General features: G+C 39.8%; 2 protein-coding genes across 6 annotated transcripts in view; one reads left to right on the forward strand and one right to left on the reverse strand.

Annotated features, from left to right (window-relative positions):
• Positions 1-78: 78 nt before the first annotated feature.
• LOC110840270 (opioid-binding protein/cell adhesion molecule-like) lies at positions 79-25,696 on the reverse strand. 4 transcript variants are annotated; one of them, XM_087353331.1, is made up of 10 exons: positions 25,558-25,696; positions 20,767-20,867; positions 18,067-18,255; positions 16,981-17,196; positions 15,256-15,377; positions 14,243-14,396; positions 13,261-13,530; positions 11,954-12,190; positions 10,989-11,158; positions 10,529-10,689 (listed from the first exon to the last, which is right to left on the reverse strand). In XM_087353331.1, exons 3-10 carry the CDS (start codon positions 18,074-18,076, stop codon positions 10,633-10,635), a joined length of 1,236 nt encoding a protein of 411 aa, XP_087209457.1. In that variant the 5' UTR covers positions 18,077-18,255; positions 20,767-20,867; positions 25,558-25,696; the 3' UTR covers positions 10,529-10,632. The 4 variants fall into 4 exon arrangements, with proteins under 4 accessions (XP_087209460.1, XP_087209459.1, XP_087209457.1 ...); XM_087353332.1 differs by lacking the exons at positions 20,767-20,867; positions 25,558-25,696 and adding an exon at positions 18,756-20,759; XM_087353334.1 differs by lacking the exons at positions 14,243-14,396; positions 15,256-15,377; positions 16,981-17,196; ... (1 more) ...; positions 20,767-20,867; positions 25,558-25,696 and adding exons at positions 79-3,035; positions 8,452-8,656; positions 9,505-9,666 and having other exon boundaries at positions 13,261-13,518.
• The window catches only part of LOC147872968 (uncharacterized), a 28,481-nt gene continuing 4,378 nt past the window's right edge, over positions 2,034-26,136 (forward strand). The window contains exons 1-3 of one of the 2 annotated variants that reach the window (XR_015536305.1): positions 2,034-2,169; positions 21,597-21,743; positions 23,758-26,136. Coding sequence is in view for 1 of the 2 variants with exons in the window: in XM_087353343.1 (XP_087209469.1) it covers positions 2,066-2,169; positions 21,597-21,743; positions 26,029-26,128 (351 nt within the window). In the remaining variant the exon portion in view is untranslated. The remainder of the gene's footprint in view (positions 2,170-21,596; positions 21,744-23,757) is intronic. The other variant, XM_087353343.1, reaches the window with a different exon arrangement.

Raw genomic sequence — 26,136 nt, forward strand, 5'->3', positions numbered from 1 at the left:
AGAAAGATGCTGATGCCTTCAGTAGTTTCTTTTTAACAATAGCTGAAAGATAAGTTTACATGAATTAGGAAAAGAAGATGCGATTTCATTTTTAACATTTATTTCCAATAAATTCCTCGGTTTAAAAATGATTCCAACAACTGAATCTGAAGTTAAATGGAAATATAATTCCTTAAAAAAATCGTCAGCTTGTGACGAAATAACAAATAAAATTGTGACAACTCATTCTCATCTAATTAATCACTCATTGAGTAAACACTCCTTTATTTCCTACATAGTTTAACTAATGATGGGAGACGACCAATTTGGATTCAGGAGAGGAAGAGGAACCAGAGATGCCATCGGAGTTATGAGAATAATTTCAGAGAGAGTTCTCGATGTCAAGGAAGAAGTATGTGCCTGCTTCATCGACTGGAAGAAGGCTTTCGATCGAGTAAAATGGAAGAAATTAATGAGGATCCTACAGAGAATTGGAATTGATTGGAGAGATAGAAGACTAATCGAAAACCTGCACATGCAGCAAAAAGTCAAAGTGAGACTGGACTCAGGAGACACCAACAGCGTTGAGATAGGTAGAGGTGTAAGACAGGGATGCTGCTTATCACCAATTCTTTTTAACCTGTACGGGGAATGGCTTGCCAAGGAAGCTCTGGAGGGAACAGGAGACTTCAAAATTGGAGGAAGAGTGATAAAGACTGTAAAGTATGCAGACGACTTAGTAGTATTGTCGAAGGAAGAGGAGGAATTACAGAACATGATGGACAAGTTAGTGGAAACAGGTAGAGAGTATGGAATGGAAATCAACATTGAAAAATCAAAGGTAATGAGGATAGCACCGAGAGCAGAACCATTGAACGTTGTAATTGGAAACCAACAGATGGAGAATGTGGAGCATTTCAAGTACTTGGGAAGCATAGTCACGACGGACGCCCTATGCACCAAGGAAGTAAAAGCAAGGATAGCCATGGCCAAGGCAGCTTTCGTCAAGAAGAGGATACTTCTCACTAGCAAGTTGGGCTTGGAGATGAAGAAGAAACTAGTGAAGTGTTACGTATGGAGTGTCGCGCTGTATGGAGCAGAGACTTGGACACTCAGGAAGAAGGAACAGAAATACCTGGAGAGTTTCGAAATGTGGTGTTGGAGAAGAATAGAGAAGATCAGGTGGACGGATCGAGTGACCAACGAAGAAGTATTGAGGAGAGTCAACGAGCAAAGAATCATTCTGCAGGCGATTACACGAAGGAAAGCTAACTGGCTGGGACATATTATGAGAAGGAATGGATTAATGAGTGATATCACCGAAGGCCAGGTTGAAGGAAAGAGAGGACTAGGAAGAAGATTGATACAGCTAACCGACGACCTTAAACAAGGAAAGAAGATGACGTTCCAGGAATTAAAGCGAGAAGCCGAGAATAAGGACAACTGGAGAGCTCTTTTTGGGCAGAGCAATGGACCTGTCGTAAGACAGAACACTTAATAATAATAATAACCATCTCCAATTATTTTCCATTTCGTCCTTTCTTTTTGCATGTGGTTTCCATAGTTCGTTGATTCTGTTTAAATTTGATAAGTGCATTAGAAATTAAGATGTAATTTCGTTTGTGGCCTAAGTAGTATACAAACTGCAGTTCTCATGAATTTCAGTTTCTATTGTGGATATTTAAGAAATAGCTGGTATTTTAATCAACTGAGCTAATGTAGCCACCAACCGTGACACTAATAACTGATAGTTGGCAGACATGGAATTGCAGATAGTAATATATCGTGTAAGGATGTTGGTAACTAAGTGGAAGAGAGAGTTATTCAAGATGTCGGATGTGAGCTGTCAAGGAAGAAAGGCTAGTTCCGTGTTAAATGGACAATTAAGTGGTGTGTACGAGTGACTTCGTTATATAATACTAGAAATTTAATGTTTTTATAGGCGCTTTGTTGCTTGTCATTAGAGACAATTCTCATACATGTTACCGTAACAAGTTTGGCGCCAATTGTGTTGACAAACTGACAAAAGAGAAACTCAAGAGAATAAATAGTTCGTGAATTATAAAAGATTGAACTCATATTCAACATGCCAAAAACAAAACTGAAACCTTTATACACTGGCAAATCAATTTCAGATTTGGAAGTTTTGTACAACTTTGATGAATTTATTAAAGGAAATAAAGCAATGATGTAAGTAATTTGATGTTATATACATTATGGGTTTTAACGTTAGAAATAGAAGGATTAGTATGTGAAATGATGTTAACTCTTCATTTTGTAGGCTTTGTAATTCAGCCAAAAAGTTGCTTGACACAGGAAAATAATGTAGGCGTTCTGGTGATCAGGATTGAGTTACATTCATTACGTGTTATATCTCATTGTGGTGACCGTGATTCAGAAATCATATGAATATCAGAAGGAAAAGGACGATATGAATAACAAGCTTCGTTCACAGAATATAAAAACTGCAGTGGATTTTGCAGAGAAGCTTGCCAACAGTTTGGAACAAAGATGAATGTAATATTTGTATTATTTACATTAGTTTTGTTTTCCTTTTAATGTGTGACTTCTTCTTCTTCTTCCCTAGCCCTACAGTCTGACATTTACATGATGTGTGGGTACATTTTTTCTGCATTGCAGTTGTAAGTTAGGTTAAGTTAATTTTTTGTTTAATTATGTCTGATTTATGGTGATTTTGAAACTCCTTTAAACAGGATCTGTCAACATTTGCATTCAATTTTAGAGACTGTAGTAACAGTACACAAGCATTTTCAGTATTTTCCATTTTGCTTTATAATAGGATTCAGAGAACATGCTGACTTGGTGAGCTGAGGTAGACTATTGAAAGTTCTGTCTGACTATCGACTGAACGGTGGGTTTGATCCCCAGCAGGGTCCATTCAGTTCAGCTCTTGTATCCACCCAGTCTCATTGTGCGCATTTCAGTTTTGGTGTTGAGAACTTTCCTCCATCTGACACTCCCTTCTCTGTGCATTTAGCTCCACTTACTGATTTCACATGCTCCAGAGCTTAGTGGTGCTAACATAAGACAATTGCCTGAAAGAATGACCGCTGAATAGAACAATAACCGTGCAGATAAAAGAAAGAGCATGACAGAAGTTTGATGTCACCAGTGCCATTTTTATTTGTAATCCCCCCACTTAGTGTATGTTAAGTGTATATAGTGTACTCGTAGCAGTATGGCGAGTGTCAATTTGATATCAAGAATGTTTGAGTGTTAATATTTAATTTTGTTTCCATGTACTTGTTGAAGATGTGATCTTGAGTGGAGTAGAGTAAAACTGATGAACTATCCATGCCCATTAATAATACGTACTCATCACATATTCTATGTTTAACTGAACACCATATGAAACTACCAGGTCAATCTAGAAAATTATATTTTAGGTGTTAGTTACTGTAGACGGAATATAGCAAGAGGAGGAGTGAGTATTTTTGTCAGAAATAATCTAAAATGTAGTCAGTTAAATGTTCTGCATCGCTGCAAAGACTGTGTTGTGCAATTGGAATCTAAACTGCCCAACTTTTTTTATCTTTATAAACCTACAGCAGAATTTGTCATTTGTGGCAACATTAATATTAATAATCTTACCGAAAGTTACCACAATCATCTTTCAATCTCATCTCAGTAGTTAATTTCTCCACAAGAATTCAAAATTACTTCATTTCTGTTATAGACAGTTTTTTTACAGACATTTCCAGAAAATATCATATTTGTATTGGACCAGTGATAAATGGGATATCTGATCATAATTCACAATTTCTGGTTATAAAAATATAGAATCAGTCTCCAATTACAATTACAGGAAATGAATCAGACTTGTCAGTGAAGACACTAACTAACTAACTAACTAACTGACTGACTTCCTGGTAGCAGAACTCGCAGGTCCAACACCGACAGCACCAAAGCCTGCCACCGGCCACAATCCTGAGCAAACTCCAGCCATTTACGATCCTCACAGCCAACATGCCTAAGATCAAATACGCTATTAAAGAATTTATAACACGTCTAAGTAATGAGAAGGGGGACTCGGTATTAAACAGCCATGATGTAGGGTCAAAATTTGACGCATTTCAAAATATCTTCTTAACAATTTTTGAAACAAGTTTCTTGACTAAAACAGTGAAAATTATATCTGAAAATAATGAATAAAGGCATCAAAACATCTCGGAAACATAAATTAGATCTTACCTACATTGGCAGTCTAGTGACGACCAAATAATGACAATTCACTGCGGGTTTTATTGCGAGAAAATCAAGGCATTAAAGAGGCTAAACAGATGCATTACAACAAACAGATACTAACATCGACCAGACTACACAGCGCAACAACCCAGAAGACGGAAATCTTCATACTCTGATGACGGAGGCAGTATGACCTCTGAAACGTTGGTTAACATCGACCAGACTACACAGCGCAACAACCCAGAAGACGGAAATCTTCATACTCTGATGACGGAGGCAGTATGACCTCTGAAACGTTGGTTAACATCGACCAGACTAAACAGCGCAACAACCCAGAAGACAGAAATCTTCATACTCTGATGATGGAGGCAGTATGACCTCTGAAACGTTGGTGAACATCGACCAGACTACACAGCGCAACAACCCAGAAGACAGACATCTTCATACTCTGATGACGGAGGCAGTATGACCTCTGAAACGTTTTTTAACATCGACCAGACCCAGAAGACAGAAATCTTCATACTCGTCGCTGGGAGAACCTCAAGTCTTACATAAACAGATACTAAGTCAAATAATAAAATTAAAGCAGTCTGGAAAATACTAAGGAAGGAAACTGAACAGAAGAATAAAGAGAAATGATAATGCAATAAAAATTCTAAACTCTTAGCAGATCATTTTAATACTTACTTCGTAACAATTGTAGAAAGAATGAACAATGACGCTACACCATAGCAACAGAAGACACAATGAATTACCTTACTCAAGCTTTATTAACTCATTATCGTGTATTTATTGTTAATTTTAATTTTAATTTTAGCCAACCAACTAAATATGATTTGCGTACCAGATAATGTTTTATGTTCACACAAAGTTTCAGATGCATGTTTTGTATAAAATGGTTGTGTAGAGTTGCCTGATGGTGGACTACGTGTTGTATTTCTCTCAGTCCTATAAATGTAATGTGTATTCAGTTAAATTGGTAAAAGTTACTGAATGAGCAACAGAAAATTGAAGACGAAGAGAAACGAAGGCAAGGTAAGTTGGAAAAAGCAACTGAAGATGGCAGTCTAGCCAATGGAACTTTGCGGCATTCCATATTATTCTGACGAATTAAATTTGAGGCACCCAGGATTGGTTAATTTGGTAATGGAAGGAACAGCTGAAAGGAAGAATTGTAGGGGGAGACAATGATTGGAATTTTTGAGGATGTGGGCTGTAAAAAAAATGTGGGAATGAAGAGACTGGCGCAAGAGAGACGAAGATGGAGGACCGCACCAAAGCAGTCGGAAGACTGATGACAGAGAGAGAGAATTTGCAACACTTTATTTCCTCTTGTAAAAACAAAATGTGTCTACATGTCTCACGGCCAACTCAGCACATGGCATAATTACCCGGTACGTTGGAGCAACTCAGCCAAATTGTAAATTTGCAATTTCTTTAAAATATCACACGCAGATCAGAAATCAATACAAAATTCTCAGTGTGTTGCCTTCATAACGACGTTTTTATAAACGATGGTCATGAATCTTCCCCTAATAACATGAAGACGGCTTCGTAACTCGAAACATGTCGCCACAAGTGGATTCATTTAATACAAGACGCAAAGAGAAACTGTTGTGTGTTGATGAATGGTAATATTTTGAATAAAATTAAACGTCTGTAAAATAATTAATTTCAATAAAACTTCTTGAGCAGAAAATAACGAGAAGAAATAATTTTTCCTTCTTTGCTGCAAACAATATTTCTCTTTATTTTATTTTTTTTGTAGCTCCTATATCAATTCCTAGTTTACTACATAATTTTCATAAGGAAAGTAATTGAAATGAATGTGTTCGTCGGGATCGTAATCAGCTGCAAACTACTGATTTTCCTGTGCCAGTCCAGGTTCGTAGTTCGAGTCCCGAACGGGCTGAAACTTGAGATGAAAAGGGTAAACCAGGCTTTGGCGTATTAAGGTGGTTTATACAAACGAAGGAGGCGTGATGAGATTATATTTGGAACGCCTTCCGTCATCCAAATATGAATGATTTTATGAATTTTGGCATTGATTAATGTATTAAATTTGAAGAGAGTGGCGACAATCAGTCGCTTCAACGTCTTTCCTCGAGACCTTCCGTGACACTCACAAAGCTTTCGCCTCGTAAAAGTTGTTTACGAGGCGAAAACTTAAGCATTTCCAGATATGGAATGACGTTTGCCCTAGAACAGTCGCCTCACTGCGACTGGGACCAGAATATGGCTTTTCGGAGCGTTTCGGACGTTATGGGGTGATTTTGAGGGACGAATCGGATCGCCGTATTTAATTCAAAATTTAAGAACAGTTGCTGTGATAACGCGCATGTGTTGTGTTGGACTTCAAGTCGTGCAGACGTGTTTTGTTCGCAAAGTTTCAGTACATAAACAGCCGATTCATTGCACTGCCTGATTATGAACATAATTGTCTTTTTGCATCAGTGCGTCTCAATTCGTGAATAAATTGAGTGATTTCACCACCAACAACAACAACAACTGTGTCGTCAAGAATTGCACCAGCTCGGCGACTTCGCTGCCCTCCCGCGAGCGCCGCTCCAATTAAGGCCTCTCCTTATTTTCCCTGAGAGTCCGAGATCCTCGCCCACCGACTGATCCTATGTCAAGGTATCCTGAGAAGACCTTTAACCCTCTCCGCGCACCGAAGTGACAAACGTTTTAACCGCACCAGCGCCGACCTAGCTACTGGGTTCGAACCCGTGGCTACATCAGCAGAAGGACGGTTACATTCCGAATTCAACATTTTTTTTGCATTTCTCCTCCATCGATTTGTCTTTGTGTTTGTACTCGTAATCGCTTGCATTCGGTAGGTTCTCGATGACACAAGTCGACATCCCGGATCTACGAACATTCATATTTCTCAACTGCTGCCTGCAATTTGAAATATTAAAAGTGAAAACAAACCCTCTTTCATCGTCCATTAGTATAATCTACACTCAGGACAATTTTTACCACATTTCGCGGACACAATTACAGAAAATATGTATATATATATACTTTTACTTTTGGGGTTCTAAAATATCAGAGATTTCGGTGTAGAATAAGAATACTGGAATTATCTTTGGGGTCGTAAAATGTTTTGCCCTAAAAATATCCATGTCTGATTGGTTGGCTCTGTCTTTGGGTTGAATGGGAAACTGCTTGAAGCTAAGGGCACAGCTTCCACCGAAATGTCGTTGCTTATAATTTGTTTCCAGATAACCTTAACAAAAATTCACCCAAACGGAATTCAATGCCTCACCATATTTCAGAACAGTTCCCACGTGATCTTTCTTTCACTCATGCACATAAATCCCCGACCAACGCGCTATTATAAAGTAATATATTTTATTACATCGAAGTGGAGGGAGTGGTTATGACTATTTTAAAACACAGTCAAATGACTTGGGTTCTGGCTAGCGACGTTTGGTAAATTTCATTAAGCCATTAACTTCGGTCAGAATAATAAATTTAATCACACACTTTCTTGGTAGAGATAAGCGCGTCTTGTTTGAGACATGCGCCCATAACAATATTTTCCTCTTTTAGCAATATCTTTTCAAAAACATTTGTCTAACCAACAATAATTCTGGAGAGGTTCTGCTAGACGTAAGACAGACAAAAACCATAATAAAATGAATTTCTGTGTGAATTCTGGCTTTTGCACAAACAAGTATGAAGAAATTTGTCTTCTGGGAAGTTTTTGGAGCTCCTTACTCAATCCGTCAACAGATTTCAGGAGACTGCGTGGTCAAACACGCCAAGAGACAGCCATTTTGAAATAAACTTCCATCAGAAATGGGAACATTAGGCGGTAGGCGTCGTTAAACCTGAAACTGCCTAACACTTTGACGAAAGGCGAAGATTGTGGCGATGCTGATGCGCTGAAGGCCAGACGTCCTGCCCAAGAGAGAGCCACTGATCAAGGAAACTTAGTCAAAGAGCTTCTTATTAATGCAATCACGGCTTACGTCTGATTAGCATTTCCTAGTCATTCGCCCTCTGATTTAACCAACGTCGCCCTGCCTCCTTTCATTCTACCTCATTCCTCTCAGCCATTTTTCGCGCGTTTATTCGAGGCCCTGAGTAAGCTGAAAGAACCTCCGAAACGTCGGTCACTTTCTTCGACACTACAAGGCGCAGCATCCACAAGATCGCGGATACTTTGACAGGAAATGATTCACTTCCTAGAGCTTTTCGAAAGTAACGGTTTGTGATTATACAGCCCTGAACAATCATACAAACAAAGAAACAAACCATCGATTTTCCTTGTCATTGAAACATGCGACACGGGGGAAGATGCCATATTTATCATAATCACAGATGACGAAGATCATATCGTCGATGACTTCTACGTTTAAGTCATATGAATTCAAGTTCATTGCAGGGATTTCGGTCCACGTGTCTTCTGCAGGGTCATACCTTTCGGTACTGAGCTCGTCTGATGTCTCGTTCTGTCCTCCTGTACACACACACATTCCGTAAATTGGTCACAGAATATAAAAAACAGCCAAAGGGAACTTATTCTAACCCCATTAAGCGGGCCCCTTCTTGATATTTGCAACTCTGAGAACTGACCACGATATATTTGAACTTTATAGAGCCACAAGATTCATTACCTTATTCACAAAAGTCGGTAGTTGACCTCATCTCACATAATATAAATCCTTAAAAACATTTTAATATTATCCTTCCTTTTACGCCAATGTGTCACAAGTGGTATCTTCTCTTCAAGATTACCAATCACAAATTTTTAGATGTTTGTATTTCCCGTAACTTCAATGCTTCATAATCCGACCGTCTTACAAACGGATTTACGCTCTTAAAATTTGTTATTCCGTGACGGAACGAATGAATTAAATACAACAAAGAAAATTCATTCCCTCTTGCATTGTCAGTATTAGTTCCAGGAACAGCTACAATTTTATTTTCGTACTTGAAGCAAAGACTGCGAAGGGACTGCTTTAAACCATCGGCTTTTTGGGGATAACAGCGGCAAACTGAAATTTCCTTGCTACAATAAAAAAATATTTACCTTTAAAACTGCGACTGTGAAAAATGGGGCTTATGTTACTTTGGATACCACAAGGGGTTACGCGTTGTTAGTTAGTTAGTTAGTTAAGTGTTCTTTTTGGAAGAATGTAATCGAATCCACGAATCGGGGTTAAAATTACAAACTAACTCTGTAATGACGGGAGAAAAATTCTGTTCATAAAATCTCATTCACTCAAAGAAAACCAGGAAAATATTTCACATTAGCAAGTTCTGTAAGGAAAGAGGAGCATCACTCGGAATGTCCAGAGTTCTCACCCAGGGCGTACAGACAGCCGTGGAACTCGACGCAAGAAAGACCTGCACGTTCAGAATGCATTGGTGCAACGAACGTCCACTGGTCGTTGTCCGGGTCATAAACTTCCACCGAGCTTATACACGAAGATATACTATCAAATCCACCAGCGACGTATATTTTGTCTGTAAAAACAAATTAGACATACGACACAAACTGTACACATATTTGATGTAGGGAGAGGCGTTAAAACTGGTCCATGCAGAGCACAGACATGGACAATCCCTACTTAAACTTTAAATCTATTAAGTCCCCCTTCGAGTCACGGCTGTCTCTGTTCACCTGTTTCTTTGTTTCGAATGGAGACAGAGTGTCAAAGAAAACGAGTTTATCTTATGAAATTTAATATAAACAGCATAAAATGCTTAAATTAATGCATAATGGAAATGATGGTAAGTTACGTCTTATGTGAAACGAATTTTATTAAATTTGGTACCAGAGATGTACTGAACGAGCTGCTAAAAGGTGCTCTACATTTATAATACAATGTGCTATTTACATGAGATTATTAACTGTCTCAAAAACATATTACATCCGTATTTTTTGAGAGCCATTTTGATAGTTTGATGGTTGTTTGAATTCACTCCTAGTGCACACTAAAAAAGGCAGAAAACGACGCACAGGGACAGCTTACGAGAGCAGAAGAATCCATCACGCACTCGGAACTTCAAGCCGTTGCAGTTTGTGAAATAACGAAGTCCGTAGCACGGATAAAAGAAAGGGATAATGAAAGAATATTGGATAATGGAGGGAGGGAAACTAAGTTCAAGAGCGAAGAGGAATGCCTTGATGATGAAGGCATAAAGTTCTTCTGAAACGTCGGCGGAAGCCAAACGACAGCCATCTTCGTATACTCCCCGCCGTGAGAACCTCAAATCCCGCGATTCCTTCAACCGTTCCTGCGTCCTTACACGCAGACAGACAGACAGACAGACGCCTCGCCTTCTGCACTAACTCACAAATTTCTGTTTCACAGGATTTACGTACCATTCAGTGCAGCCGCCCTTCCATCGAATCGCCCTGTGTTCATGGGAGCGATCAAAGACCAATGATTCGTCTTGGGGTCGTATCTTTCGGCCGTTCTGTCATAATCACAACCGCCCATGGCGTACACTGCACCTCGCAGAACAGCCACACTTAAACTGAATCTGAAACGAAAAAAGTACACGCTCTGCTATGCTCATTTATTACTCATTCAGATGCATTTCCTCTCGCAGAACGCAATTGTTCGCTCGTCAGTGTTGAATCTTAACTCAAATGAATTCAAAGGCAAATCGTATTATTAAAATCAACGTCGCAAAGGTCCTCCGACCTATTCACACTTTGCTCGATGCTCCTGTGTGTGAGTGGTACAATTTTACATCCCCTGCCCAGATTTATATCTTGACTAAGAGAGCAACTATCAGCTTTTTAAGAAGAACTCTGTACCAAGGAGTTCCTTAGTTACCTGCGTTCGTGCATTGGAGCCACCTCGCGGCATGTCTTCGTAACAGCGTTGAAGCAGCAGCATGAGCTTAACATTCTCCGGTCGCCCCAACCACCGATGACGTAAATGTCGAAACCGACCACTGCCGTGCCATGGTTGGCTCGCGGTCCGATCGAGTCGACCCCTTCCACCTGTAGGAAGGACAGGTTATGGATTTATGTTTCTTTGGGTCATTCGGTCTACTGATGTGAAGTCCTTACATTAGAGTACAAGCGACAAACCACCAGAGCAGAGGTGCAACCCCCAACAGTGGACCGAAATTGCTACCCCGTGGAGGGAGGCACTCGACAAAGACCGCGAGAAATTAACTTGGAGCGAAGGTGGAAACAGGAAGACACGAAGAGAAGCGTAGAATCAATTTCTGATCAACAGCTGACATTTCAGATTCGTACTTTGGAAAGGACAGATGTTGGTGTTTTGGGTTTTATCGACTCAGAGATGGAGGCAGTACGTCCCCCACCCCACCCCAAAACCTTCTAATTCACGAGGCGTGACCACGCAGATGGCCGACATCGACACTGCTCAGTGCTTCTTTTATTACGTTGAGATCCACTGACGATCAACGATGTCTAAAATCAGCTGACAGGTTGCCATGACAGGTGAAGTAGGACGCTTATTGTGAACGGTATTTAAAACACTTCAGATCCTTCGTCGATTCCTATTAGAACTTACATTGTAAACGAGACTTAAAACCTGTGTAATTTATTTATTTATTCTTTTTAACTCATGTCTTTGGAGGTTCTCTTAAAAATTGTGTTCCCTGCAATGGAAATTAACGAACACGAAATAAAGAGGGTAAGAGGTCCTTGTGATTAAGCTTAAATAAACGATTACTTAGTAAAAATAAGCAACAAAGAGGAAAAGTAGTTTTTCTCGGAGGCGTCATTTAACGAGGAGCGGTAAGAGTAGAAATGCGTGCAACTCACCACAGTCCACCGGTCTGCTCGTGCGTCGTACGCTTCGATCACATCTGTCACTTTTCCGTCGCGACGCCCACCAATAGCAAACAGAATGTCCCGTCGCTTTCGCGGGCGGGCAATCCTTGGTGTCACGAAATCCTTGTCGTCCTTCGACAACCTTTTCGCGTCGTCCAGAAATTTGAGCGTCTCCGAGATCACGGGTCTGCACGCAACACTTTCCGTCACGTACGGATGTACTAATACCTGTTGAACAGTTCAATGTGGAACTTATGAGCTTTTAGGAAGGGATGCCATGTTCCATTGCAGAGGAGAAAAGAAATTCACACATAATTTGGTAGGGAAATCACCGAAATAGACAATGACATATAAAGGAAAATGTGTTTTTTCGTTTATTTAACGACGGTCTTAACCAATGCACAGGTTGTGGAGAGAAGCGAAATCAAAGTTAAATAGATCTTAGAGAAAAATATTGAAATGTGTTTCAACCGAAAGTGAAAAACTTAAGTAAGGGCTGCATTTTGAGTTACATTAAAAATTGAAATTTATTTCTCGTCTCTCCCGTACGAGATGCACATTCTTTTTGATTTGATAATTTTAATTAATCGTCAAAATTACGTAACATCGAAAGAAAATTATGACAATTAGTTGCTTCGAGTGTCAAGGGAGGCAACCTTCTGCATGTTGATGGTTGGGTGGAAGGCCCGTCACCACAATAGCGTGGGATTTGGGCTCGATTCTATTAAGAGCCATTGCATGTTTCGACTTTATTTGGTAATCATCAGGTGGTTCTCTTTACGTGTTCGAAACTAGTAGATACGAATGACACGTTGTAAAGACATTTGACGCAGTTAACATTCTCATGAATCTGTGCGATTGTTTCACGAATATTCATAAGAGGTGAATGGCTGACAGGTCAGGACATTTGACCTTGAATAAAAACCTTTTTCTTCTCGGGTTAAAGCGCATGATGAAATGGAAGAAGGAATATGACTGCTTCGTGAGATGATGGTTAAAATATTAGAATGTTAGAGTTGTCTATGAGTTTGAAGCCATTCGGGTAATTTACTCTTGGCAGTAGAACGAAGGCTTCTTGCTGAACTTTTCGGATATCTGTTGTCCCTATGTGGTCAATCAGAACCATATTTCTTTAGGGCTAAGTATCAGTAGGGCATATTGGTGCCTTTTAACACACACCAGTATCATGGAAATGAAACAAAGTGAAAAGTATGTTCCTAAATAGAAAGCAAAACAAAATATAAAATATGGATAAACTTCTGAAGTTTGTCAGTTTTATGAAAACTTCAAAAACATACCAGTGAGTTCAATTTCCTTAGAGCTGGCTGTTCCCTTGATATTGGTCGCAACGCATTTGTACTTGCCAAAGTCAGAAACCTGAGTTTTATGAATAACATAAAGATATTTGTTGCCATCTATCTTCACACGGTCTAACTCGGTTACAGACCCATTATCTTTCAACCAATAAACATTTGCTTTGGACTCTGCATGTACAACACATTTCAATTCCGCATCATAATCTTTTTTTGATGCCACCAGTTCTTCACCAATATCAATTTCAGGAGCATCTGAAATGAGAACCACAACAAAAAATATATTACACTTCCTTGCACAGTGAGATCTTTGACAACAAGGAAATGTATATCAGAAGCCCTCAAAGTTTTCTTTGACCCAAACATTAGTAAAACAGCAGTGGACTTTCCAAGTAACAAACCTCTATCTGTCTAAAACTGAACAGGATATAACAGTCTACAAATTTAATTATTACTACCATATATATATATATATATACACACACACACACACACACTTTATTTAAAATTTACAAATGAACATATCTATGTCACATTAAATTTAATGAGTCATAATACCTATAGTAAACATTCACAGTTAAAATTTATGCATGAAAGCATATTAAATTAGTTTTCAAACATATCCATCTTCCAATAAACTGAAGTCTATAACTTGGATTTGCCTTTCCACTTCCAGGGGCACAGCAACTGAAACCAAACTCATTATCTTCTTCTTCTTCTTCTTCAGTCACACCAATGAACACCCAAAGGGAACAAACGCTGCAAAAATACTGTTCAACATATATTATTCTGTCATCAAAAGGAAACGCAGAGTAACCACAATATTTCAGTGTAAATTCATTACACCATATTGTTAGAAGCTCAACTCTGAAGGGTGAATTCAAAAGTATGGAGGATAATGCTATGATGTGGTGCATCTAACTCAACAAAACTCTCTACATTAGCCATAGACTAATTCCATACTTACATGTAACATTAATATAAACTTCAGCCAAAACTTCTGGTCCTTGATTATTTTTGGCAAAGCATTCATAAGTGCCAGAGTCAAACCTCTCCACAGAACTGAAAGTGATATTTTCATTAGTTGTAATGACAGTTGCGTCAGGTTTATTATACTTCGTCTGCAAACAGATCATGATATTATCAGTTTTGATGTATATTTTCTGAAATAACACATTAATAGTTTTTTTCTAGAAAGAAATAAAGAGAATGTCAATTGAAAGGGGTTTAGCTAATTTCAATATTTAAAGAAATCTGATCTGGAAAAGACAGTACAAAAGCAGAAGTGAAAGGGCTAAGTTTACTTTGTGTGTAAAACCTCACCACAAAATACAATTGAAATCCAATTTATTTTTTCAAAGATGAAACACAGGGACAGACATTTATGACCTCATTCATCCACTTTACAGAATTTGTTCATAAATAGTAGAGGCAAGCCATTAAGAGGCAGTTTATTTAACATATATTCTGAAAAAAACTTTCTTTTCAGGAAAAGCATTAGAGTCATTCACTAAGTTGCCACTTCATAATTCAGAACATAAGTGGTGTATATGCTTTTGTTAGGAGTAAAAAAGAAGTTCCGACTGCTTTTAGATTAAAGTTGACAGAAACAAAGACATCCTAGAAACTCTTTTATAAATTATGGAATTCAAAACATTCTACAGCCATCTACCAGACAAAATGACAATTAAATGAGCAAATATACAGAGAAATTTAACACAGTCTGTAATGTGACGGACAGAAAACACGTTTAAGGAGATTCTGAACCAGAGCAAAAGAGGCATTTCTCACAGTCACAAAAATTTGATTTTGTAAGAAGGAAAAGGAAGAAAATCTGCTCTACATCAAGCAAAGTCTCAATGAAACTGGAGGTATACGGCAAAGAAGTCAGTGTCTGGTGTTTAAAAATAACAGACTGTCACTCTAGTATAAAACATTTTACAACAAACAAGGTTTCATTATGATATAAGGTTTACTTACCAACTTCTTCCATTTGATTTCTGGGCGGGGATATCCAGTAACACTGCACTTTAGTGTGACCGCAGAACCCTTATCTATCGTAAGTGTTCTGCTTGGTTGAATGTTCTTTATTGCTGCTGGAGCTGTAAACAGCATAATTAGTCTGCAGTAAGACAAGTAAGTATTTTAATACATTTAATACACTAACCGAACATTTTCATTCAGGTGTCGGAACATTTACAGGATAAAGACCAAAAGAGAATCAGACCTGAAGATTTCCGTCTTCTGGGTTATTGCGCTGTGTAGTCTGGTCGATGTTAACCAACGTTTCAGAGGTCATACTGCCTCCGTCATCAAGGCGGTGAAGATTTCCGTCTTCTGGGTTATTGCGCTGTGTAGTCTGGTCAATGTTAACCAACGTTTCAGAGGTCATACTGCCTCCGTCATCAGGGCGATGAGTATGAAGCTTTCTGTCTTCCCGGTTGTTGTGCTGTGTAGACTGGTCGATGTTAACCAACGTTTCAGAGGTCATACTGCCTCCGTCATCAGGGCGATGAGTATGAAGATTTCTGTCTTCCCGGTTGTTGTGCTGTGTAGACTGGTCGATGTTAACCAACGTTTCAGAGGTCATACTGCCTCCGTCATCAGGGCGATGAGTATGAAGCTTTCAGTCTTCTGGGTTGTAGCGCTGTGTAGTCTGGTCGATGTTAACCAACATTTCAGAGGTCATACTGCCTCCGTTATCAGGGCGATGAGTATGAAGATTTCCGTCTTCTGGGTTGTTGCGCTGTGTAGACTGGTCGATGTTTACCAACGTTTCAGAGGTCATACTGCCTCCGTCATCAGGGCGATGAGTATGAAGCTTTCTGTCTTCCCGGTTGTTGTGCTGTGTAGACTGGTCGATGTTAACCAACGTTTCAGAGGTCATACTGCCTCCGTCATCAGGGCGATGAGTATGAAGATTTCTGTCTTCCCGGTTGTTGTGCTGTGTAGACTGGTCGATGTTAACCAACGTTTCAGAGGTCATACTGCCTCCGTCATCAGGGCGATGAGTATGAAGCTTTCAGTCTTCTGGGTTGTAGCGCTGTGTAGTCTGGTCAATGTTAACCAACATTTCAGAGGTCATACTGCCTCCGTTATCAGGGCGATGAGTATGAAGATTTCCGTCTTCTGGGTTGTTGCGCTGTGTAGACTGGTCGATGTTTACCAACGTTTCAGAGGTCATACTGCCTCCGTCATCAGGGCGGTGAAGATTTCTGTCTTCTGGGTTGTTGCTCTGTGTAGTCTGGTCGATGTTAACCAACGTTTCAGAGGTCATACTGCCTCCGTCATCAGGGCGATGACCTGATGATGGAGGCAGTATGACCTCTGAAACGTCGGTAAACATCTACCAGACTACACAGCGCAACAACCCAGAAGACAGAAATCTTCAGTATGTTTTTGTTTCGCTTGTAGTCATAGGAAATATCCCGATGGGAGTAAAACATGGGGAAAACCTTGATGTAGTGTGGATAATATAAAATCTTCTCAGTAATGACTCTACATGCCAACTACTATATTTTACGAGTGATAGTACCATAAGGTAAATAGTAATGAAAATGGAATAAATTGACGCCTGGTATTTTTCACTGTTGTTCAAAGTTGAAAGAAATAGAAAATGGATGGAGACAAAGGTATGAAAGGATTAATGGAGAGGATTAAAGTAAATTTTATACTGCTACAGATACAAAGCCTTCATTTTCTTACCAAAAACATTCACTGTATGCATCACTTCCACTTTTGGAGTAGTGCTGAAAGTGCAATAATACTGTCCAGAGTCCCTGGTATTGACATTCGTGACAATAAGAGAATTGTTGTGTCTGTGATATGTAATCCGAGGGTCCTTGGCCCCCTGATGGATTTTGTCTACATATAGAAGTGTACTCTCTTTCCTCCACATGACCGTAAACACATTCAGATCAGCTGTAACAACATAACAATGCATGAACAAGACCTTACAACTTAAATTCTAGAACACAATAAATATGTTTGTTCGTAAGGTATAAAACTATTACACACTGATGAGTTTCATAATTTGTATTTTTCACCAAACATTGTCATGATAATTAAATCACAACAGATGAGTTGGGCAAAACACGACACATGTGGGTGGGAACTCAGAAATACATATAAAATTTTAAGAAGAATAGTTATTGGGTTATGGTTACTTAAAAGGCCTGAGTGCAGGTAGGAGGGTAACTAACTAGGGAAACGGGGCATGATTATATTCTTTATCAGGGGTTTTCAAACTTTCCCTTTTATCATGTTACCAACTTGCATGCTGCACGATTATGTAAGAGGACAGTTTGCTGCTATTGCAATAGATTCAGTTTCTAGCCTACTGCTGATTAATTTTCTTCAACAAACTCAGCCAACAGACATCTGGCAGTACGTTTGTTCCATTAATGTCTCAATATTGGGTTTAATTTTTGTTGTTTCAATTTTCATGCATTCCTTATCGGTAATACAACCCCTAGCACACAATGTATTTATTTATCTAAAATCCATACAGTATTCTCCCACGTACACTTTGTGCGTCTAATCTCTCCCATGGGGGACCATCCATCTGAACAAAATTCTGACAGCCCTAGCACTTGGCATCAAATCAAAACCTTGGCAGCTATATAACTATTAGCAACAATTTAAAACTAAGACAGCTACAAAAGTTATTGTCAGATAAACACACATCCCATCAAAACTCACGCTGACAGTCAACATCACTCAAAGTTCTGATAACTCTAATAGCATGACATCAACATTCTGAAACATTTAATTTTTAGCATACGGTCATACTCAGATTCATGGCCGCACAGGGCAGAGCCACAGTTCCGCCTGGATGCACCTCAAAGGTAAGAGGCTTGCTCTTTATTACAGGCGGCGATCCAGTGTAAGAGTCGTCCTTCTCATCTTCATCATAATCCCCGTCATCATCGTTGGAATAATAGTAATCTGCATCTTCTTTACTGTCTGGTCTGCAGAGACCTGTAACAAGCCATAGAACACTGTTAGGGCTCATGGCTTTCTAACAATGACCTGTCACCTGTAGAGGTTATGAGACGTCAGTCATGCCATATTTCAAGGTATAAAAGATATTATTCCAACACTTGAAGGGCTGTGTAAAACCAAGGAAACCTTAAGCGGGACAGTTCTCTGGCCAAGTATCAAATCAGATATATAAAAAAAACCCAGCAGGTATTTTAACCACTACTCTGTGATGTTTGGCTGCTGACTTGTGTTCCTACAGAGCAGCAAGTATGGTCCAGAATCCAAATTTCTGCTTAGGAGGATATGATAATAGTTTTAATTTACAAGATTATATAATGTATGCACTACAGTGCTTCAGAAAGTATTAAAGAGAATATCAAAACTACCGTCGAAGAAAATCGAGGTTATTAAAAGCTAAAGCACCATTTATATGGTATGACAGTCACACAAGTACAGTACGTTCTCAGTGCAAAGATCAATGAGTTAATTATGCTTACGGATATAACAGCCGTTATCCTGAAAAGTATACTGACACTCCGTGAGCAGAATGCAGAGTTAGTAAATGTTATATCATAGGTACATATTGCGGTCTTCGGGTTGTTGCCAACATTGCCAGTTGCCACACATTGCCATGGAACGTATCGCGTCATAACCGGTGAGTTCTCAATCCGAGTTTTTAAAGCTGTGATAACATTAAATCCCATTGAGCTGTAGAACGCAGCTTGAAGCTACGTGAATTTCAATAAAAACTTCTGGCATGCACCTTATCCATCACATCAGAACAGTTCAGAGTTCCTATGTTGGTCATTGGAATAAATAAGTTCGTCAAATTAAATCGTTCCGACGCAGTCACGCCCCTTGTAATTACACCAGACTACTTATAATTAATTCAGGTAGTATAAGGAAACACCCTTGTCAGTGGAAAACTTGCACAACTTTGTCCCTTGCAGAAACAATCCTGAAATAAACAGAGATATGAAGAATTCGCCTCCTACCACACCACGTTATTGGTAGAGAGAAACGCAAGGTTTCGCAACACTGTCAACTGATACCTTGTGTTTGGCCCAGACTGCTTAAAATTAATTCGCGAGAGGGACTACTAAATTCATAAAAATGTACCAAACGCAATGAAATTTTCTGTACATTCCCGCGGAAAATATTTCAATAAAGAAATTATTATTAGATAACGGTACTATTTCTTGCTTATGTGCACGAGGTTGACACACGCGCAGCGATCTTCCTCCATTCGTGCGGTGACCAGAAGGTCACTGTCACTCCTCTTTGTTTACATCGGGATCTTTCTTGGACGAGACAGAATAGAAAAGCTTCCGTTCTGCAGTCTGAAATTGTTATCCTTCGGTTCCGTGTTGAAACTGGTGATCCTTTTAGCCGCACACAATAGGATAACACTCGGCCTATTATCGGCATAGGAGTTAATTAATTGGAAAAGTACAGTAAGGGGGGAAAGTTAATCTAGGGGTTTTCAACGTTTTGTACGCCTTAGTCCACATTCTCCCTTGCTTATCGACTCGTGGGCTTCAAGGTTGTAAAAGGATCATTTACTAAAATTCATAGTAATTATTCAAAACGCTACTAAATATATGCATATTATTCAGTATTTTCTGTAACAAAACCAGTCATTAGGAAGATATCTGATATAGTGTTTGCTTAATTAATCTTTCAATATTGAGTTTGATTAAGATATTTCCGATTCGCATGCATCCTTACGAAGTGTATCAGTGAAACGCGTCTTAGCTCTTGATTTGAAGTCCCTCATTTAGCTGAACACTTTCTGGCAGGGACACTAATCCAGATACTGCCGACATTAACACACGGGTTGAAACCCGCTGGTCCATACACTACCAAACAGTGCCGCCAATGTCACAACGTGGTCACATGAGACTACAAATCAGGCGCTCTAAGGAATAAACTTAAGAAATTACAATAAATTAGGCCTATTCAAGGACAGTCTCATATAGACTGTGTATTCTGAGGTTGTTACTCTCCCTGAAGATTTAGGCAGTATGTTCCTCCGACACGCTGGTAACCACCGACCCAAACTTACACAGCATCACATTCCAGAATACCATAATCTACATAATCACCGCAGTGTCTCAGAAACAAGCACGTCACTGGACTGTGTATAACCACAGACCTCCTCACCAAGAATGTTATCCCACTAGAGAGACGAACCAAGTACCTCCTGAATACAACACTAAATCGTTCCCATTACACTATCGTCTGGTATCGTTTCAGGAAACTGTGCTGAACAAACGCCAAGAGGAAATGAATGTTTAAACACCTGGTAGCAAATTCAGAACCTCCCTGTAATGAATGACATCAGCTACCGATCATTAATTCAGCCTCTTGTTTCATTTGTTCGTTTGTACTTCGAGTGCACCAGGAAGCCTGAGTGATTTTTCCACCACACCCAAGAACTTTCCAGCCCTCGCCGATTCGTGCCGGGTGTAGAAGACTGCTCTTTATGACCCTCGCATCTATTCTTACCTCCTGTGTTGTCCTATCATTACCCAGTGGCTGTCAAGCGCTACGCCATTCTTATTTGTACGCCATTAACGAACTGGGTCACGCTGTGCAGTACAGAACGTCTGGAAAAGAGGAAAAATACCTGGATATGACATTTTTAAAAATCACGCAATCCTGTGAGGAGATATAAAAGGGTGGATTCATAATGGGAACTGGAACACCGAGATCGCATCGTCTATGCCAGTGGTATTTAACCTGGGGTACGTGAAATTTTAAAAAAAATATATATATTATTTTATGATAAACACTGAATAATCAATAATGCAATTTATTTAATTTATTTTAGATGTAGTTTATATACTATGTGTAACTTGAATTATACACCAACAACTTTTGAGGTACAAAGTTGAAGAGAAATTATAATTGGGGGTACGCGAATGAAAAAGGTTGAATACCACTGATCTATGCCATACGTTGTTCAACGGGTTAATGCAACAGGAGTAGAAAATTTTACCGCATTTTTATCAACGCTTTGAGATTCTGCATATGGGCACCTGACTGACCTAATTTTCATTTATTTCAGAACAAATCTGTTGTTACGAAAGTATGTAATAAACAGCAATGCTTGAGTTTTGGACCGCAGAAACCCGACAGTCCCCTGGATAGAGAACTCGGACTTTCGGACCTACTGCATCCACCATCAGGGCAATTTCTAAGACTTACAGGGCAACGTTCCGGAAGACAGTCATCTCCATACTCACTGCCGTGAGAACCTGATATTTCAAGCAGATAGCATTATTTCCTCGGGGTGAAGCGGACAGACTAAAAGCTAACCACTTTCTTCTGTCTAGTGCCAAGGTTAAGACAGCGTGGAGCTATAACTCCACTTCCCCATGGCACAACAGAGACGTTATGACCATTACATCTTTCCATCTACGCCTAGAGCAACCAAGTGGTTTATTTCTCTCAAATTCGAAGTCATCACCACAACATCACTGGTACGTGAGGTGTTTTTACCTTGGCGGTACTAATGCAATTCTCTCCGTGTCAAACACTACTCAGACAATATAATGATAATGCTCGCTGTGGATACGGTTGGCATGCTTGCTTCCGGGGCTCCAGCTGTTTCAGGCGTAACTGTATTACAGTACTGTCATCAGGAGTAAGGTGGGATCCGCCCACGAAGTGCTTCCTCACTGATTAAGCCTTTAAAACCCAGCGGTAACACATGGTTTTATAATGAACATCTATGCATTTTGTCAACAGAATTATTTTATGGGTTTCATACGATTCGCAGAGAAAATAGTTAATTTCTTAAACAGGACAACTAACTAGTCTTGCCTAACTGTACATCGTTTTTCTTCTGACTACACTTTTTCATCCTTCTACTGTCTCCACCTGATCTTCTCACCATCCTACTTTACCAGGACAAGCTGGTAATGCCTGCGAACCCTCACAGCCGCAAATTTATACCCCCCCTTCCAATTCCTCTTTTGTGTCACTCATTCGGCTTCAAACTATTAACTTTCCCAAAGGCGTTTCCTCGTTGCAACTGCCCCCATAGGGCCAGAACGTCCAAGACTAAACAAACTTAAACCCTTCATGACTGCGTTCAAATCATATGGGCTTATTTCCGTTTCCATGTCTAATGATGATGTCGGTACGGAAATGTTCATTTTCCGTTATGTACGACCACAGTGAGAAGCATTCCTGCAGAAACGTCGATTCACATTTGGCAATAGTAAAATTCATAATCCATATTTTCTCAAATGTAAGACGCACCTCGTTTTATTATAGCGAGTGTTTAACAGCCTTTGTGACCATACGAGGTGCGATCGGAAAGTTTCAAGACTGTGTCAATAGCGGGCGAACCGGATGTAGTACGAGCTTCTGCCGCCAGGGGGTGCGGCCTACATTCATAGTGAATCAGTGTGCCAGCCGGCATCATCGAATTAGCATTTGTTTCTTAGTTACGGGCGTTTTGGTAGTGCATTACACCGACCCTCCTGCGATTTCGGAATGGCGGATTTTCATGAACAAATCAAATTTTGCCAAGGACTCGCTAAAACGGCTACGGAAACCTATGAAATGCTAAAGCAAGCATTTGGGGAGTCCGCAATGAGTCGTGCACAAACTTTTGTGTGGCATTCACGTTTTAAAAATGGCCGAACCTCTGTCGATGATGATGACGAGCGTTCTGGACGACCATCTTCGAGCACAACGCCCGAAAATGTTACGAAGATTCGGCAGGCCATTCACGAAGATCGACGTCGTACCATCAACGACTTGTGCGACATTGTTGGGATAGACTATGGGACCTGTCAGCTGATTCTAAAGGAAAAACTCCACATGCGACACATCATGACAACGCGCCAGCGCACACCGCCCTCAAAGTTCGGCAGTTTTTGGCCTCAAACACCATGACCGTCATCCCGCACCCTCCTTATTCGCCGTGTGACTTCTTCCTCTTCCCAAAGATGAAAATTCAGCTAAAGGGAAGGATATTCGAGACGATAGAAGAGATTCAGGCAGAATCGCAGATGGTGCTTGACAGGCTGACAAAGAAAGATTTCCAGGGATGCTTCCAGGCTTGGCAGCGGCGCTGGGATCGTTGTGTTCACTCCCAGGGGAACTACTTCGAGGGTGATGGATGAATTTAATACCTGAGATAAGTGTACGGGTTTTTATAGGCGCAGTCTAGAAACTTTCCGATCGCACCTCGTATCTCTTATTCTAGTCCGCACCTTGTCCTGTCCATCCATTCCTCGTTTAAAACATTTAAAACAATTTATCGTGTTTCAAGATCACCTTTTCCACGACCTCTCCTGTCCTCTTCGCTAATTTTTTCGTGTATTATCAGTTTTATATCTGAAAGGTGAATCATCTGTTTTCGGTGCTAAGTTTAAAAAACTGGATATTGACTTATGGGTGCACAAGATGGGGAAAAAACTCATCCCACGATGTGACAATTGTCTCAATCTCTACGTCAGATACGTAAAAACTTATTTATAGGTTGTACGTTGGCGTTAATCACTCCACGATAAGTCGCGTCCTGACCGCCCCCAGCAGGGAACAGATCGAACCAAATATCATCTGGATAGGTCAGGAAAGAGACACGGTCTGAAGCCAGCAGCATCAGAACTTGCTGTAGCCCATATAAAACCTTGACAGCTACAATTATTTCAATGGAGATAAAAAAAAACAACGAAGACCAATGGAATGCAGAAAGCCATTAACGAACGATTAACCCTGATTAAGTTATACGATCAATACAACATCTGTCAAGTTCAAGTGTACAGAGGTCGACGACTTCAAGACACAACTGTGTACCAGACACGGGAAAAACGTGTAAGTACAGTGTGGGTTCGAATAACGTTGGTCGAGCGGATTTTGGTTGATTATTCGTCGCCGATGGAATAAGTACTGCTGAGAGTTGACTCGTACAAGGCTTTATTACTAGTAAATAGTAATAAATACACTAGGTTGCTGCGTAAGGCTCTCACAGTGGCCGACTCTGACTGAAGTGCCGTCGTGAAGACTGACTCGTAACAGATCTAAAAAAGCATTGGGTAATGCTCTTGCTGGTGTATATATTGGTCAGCAAGGGCGTATCCCGGGTACAATATGTGAACTTTGTACTCTGTACCGATAGGATTGTTCTAGAAGGTTTTAGTTTTTGTGAGTCTGTCCTCTGTCTGACACTTGCCTCACTCCCGGACTTTAGCTGATGCTTATTTTGAAATTATTGTGGGGTGACAGTGTCAAAGTGTCACCATTTCCTTTAAAAACAACCCAATTATCAGACGGGAATGGCATCGGTGAAAGTCCGAGTTACAAAACAGTATTCACATACAAGGCTTAATTAAATTTCTTATGCTGCAACTAGCAATTATTTTGATATACCAATATTATAATACTATACATATACAACAGCATTATTATAAAGAAAAGAACTAATATAACTCCCTGGTGGCAGAACCTGCAGGTTCAACACTGACAACAACAAAGCCTGCCATTGGCCACGATCCTGAGCCAACTCCATCCATTTGTCATTCTCACAGCCCACCTCCCTAAGATCCATCTTGATGTTGTCTCCCACCTCCTTCTTGGTCTGCCACATGATCATTTTCCAGGATTCCCTACTATAATCCTATATGCACCCATTGCCCCCCCCCCCCCATGCGTGCTACAAGTCCAGCCCATCGGAGTCTCCTAGATTTCACTATCCTCACTACGTTGGGTGACCCATAAAATTCACGCAGCTCCAGGTCATGCAATATTCTAAATTCCCCACTTTTTCCATCCCTCCCAGGTCCAAATATCCTTCAAACACTTGTAATCTACGTTCTTCCTTCAAAGTAAGAGACCATGTTTCACAACCATCCAAGACAACCGGCAAAATTATTGGTTCATATATCCTGATCTTCACTGTTTTGGATAGAAAAAGAGATGATAGCAGTTTTTGAATTGACTAAAATCGTTAATAGAAAATAGTACATATTATTTAGAAGGACTTTTGGTTTTGAAATACTTTTTAACTTCTTGTCAGCAGTAATTTCTGTCACACAGAATAAATTGTTTTCAACACATGAATACCTGAATAGGGAACTTGAAGGCAAAAATATTACTAAGTTTAGGACTGAGCTGGAAATCTTCAATTTATAAGTTTACTGCCTTCAATTTAAAAAATAGTAATTTTGTTTTCAAATAACATTTATAACATTGCAAGTGGCTTTATTTCTATAATAAAAATTTACTGTGTATGATTATAACTGCTGTAATACTATCAAATATTAATTCAAGTGGACTTACCAGCATGGTGACTCTCAGGTGGGTCCCTGAGTCTTCTGTTGGGTTGCATTGATTTGATCCATCTTCACTCCGATCTTGTCAAGAAAGCGATGTTCCTGATTCTCTTGTTCTCGTATCCGCTTCATCCGCAACTCGGAACCCTGTGTCAGACACTTAAGTAACACTTTGCCATACATATTACATTACTTTATATGAACAGTAGTCTCGTAGCCTTCTGGCTCTTCCTAGATTTATAGATTTGTTATAAACTATTTGTAACTGTATTCATTATTTGTTAAAAATCAAGGTACTTTAGGTGTTCAGGAAGTTTACATTTCCCAGCCCAAACAGCTATCACTTCGTTCTTTAGTTTATATTTGCAGATGCCTTTTAGTCCTACAACTATTTTCAGTATATCTGTGTAATGTATAACTTTGGCTCTGGGGATAAGTCACATTGAATGCTGTAGATTTTACAACATTTTGTCAACAGTGCAGTCACCATCTTCAGGGTGAATGTGTATTGGGAGTTTCATGTAGCCTTATATGAACCAGGCAGTAAGTGGCGAGTGGAATGTGAAGGACCTCATTGACATAACAG

Source organism: Zootermopsis nevadensis, unplaced genomic scaffold (assembly GCF_977971745.1).
Source record: "Zootermopsis nevadensis isolate Lab colony 2312 unplaced genomic scaffold, Znev_1.0 Znev_ptg000022l, whole genome shotgun sequence".
Lineage (NCBI taxonomy): Eukaryota > Metazoa > Arthropoda > Insecta > Blattodea > Termopsidae > Zootermopsis > Zootermopsis nevadensis.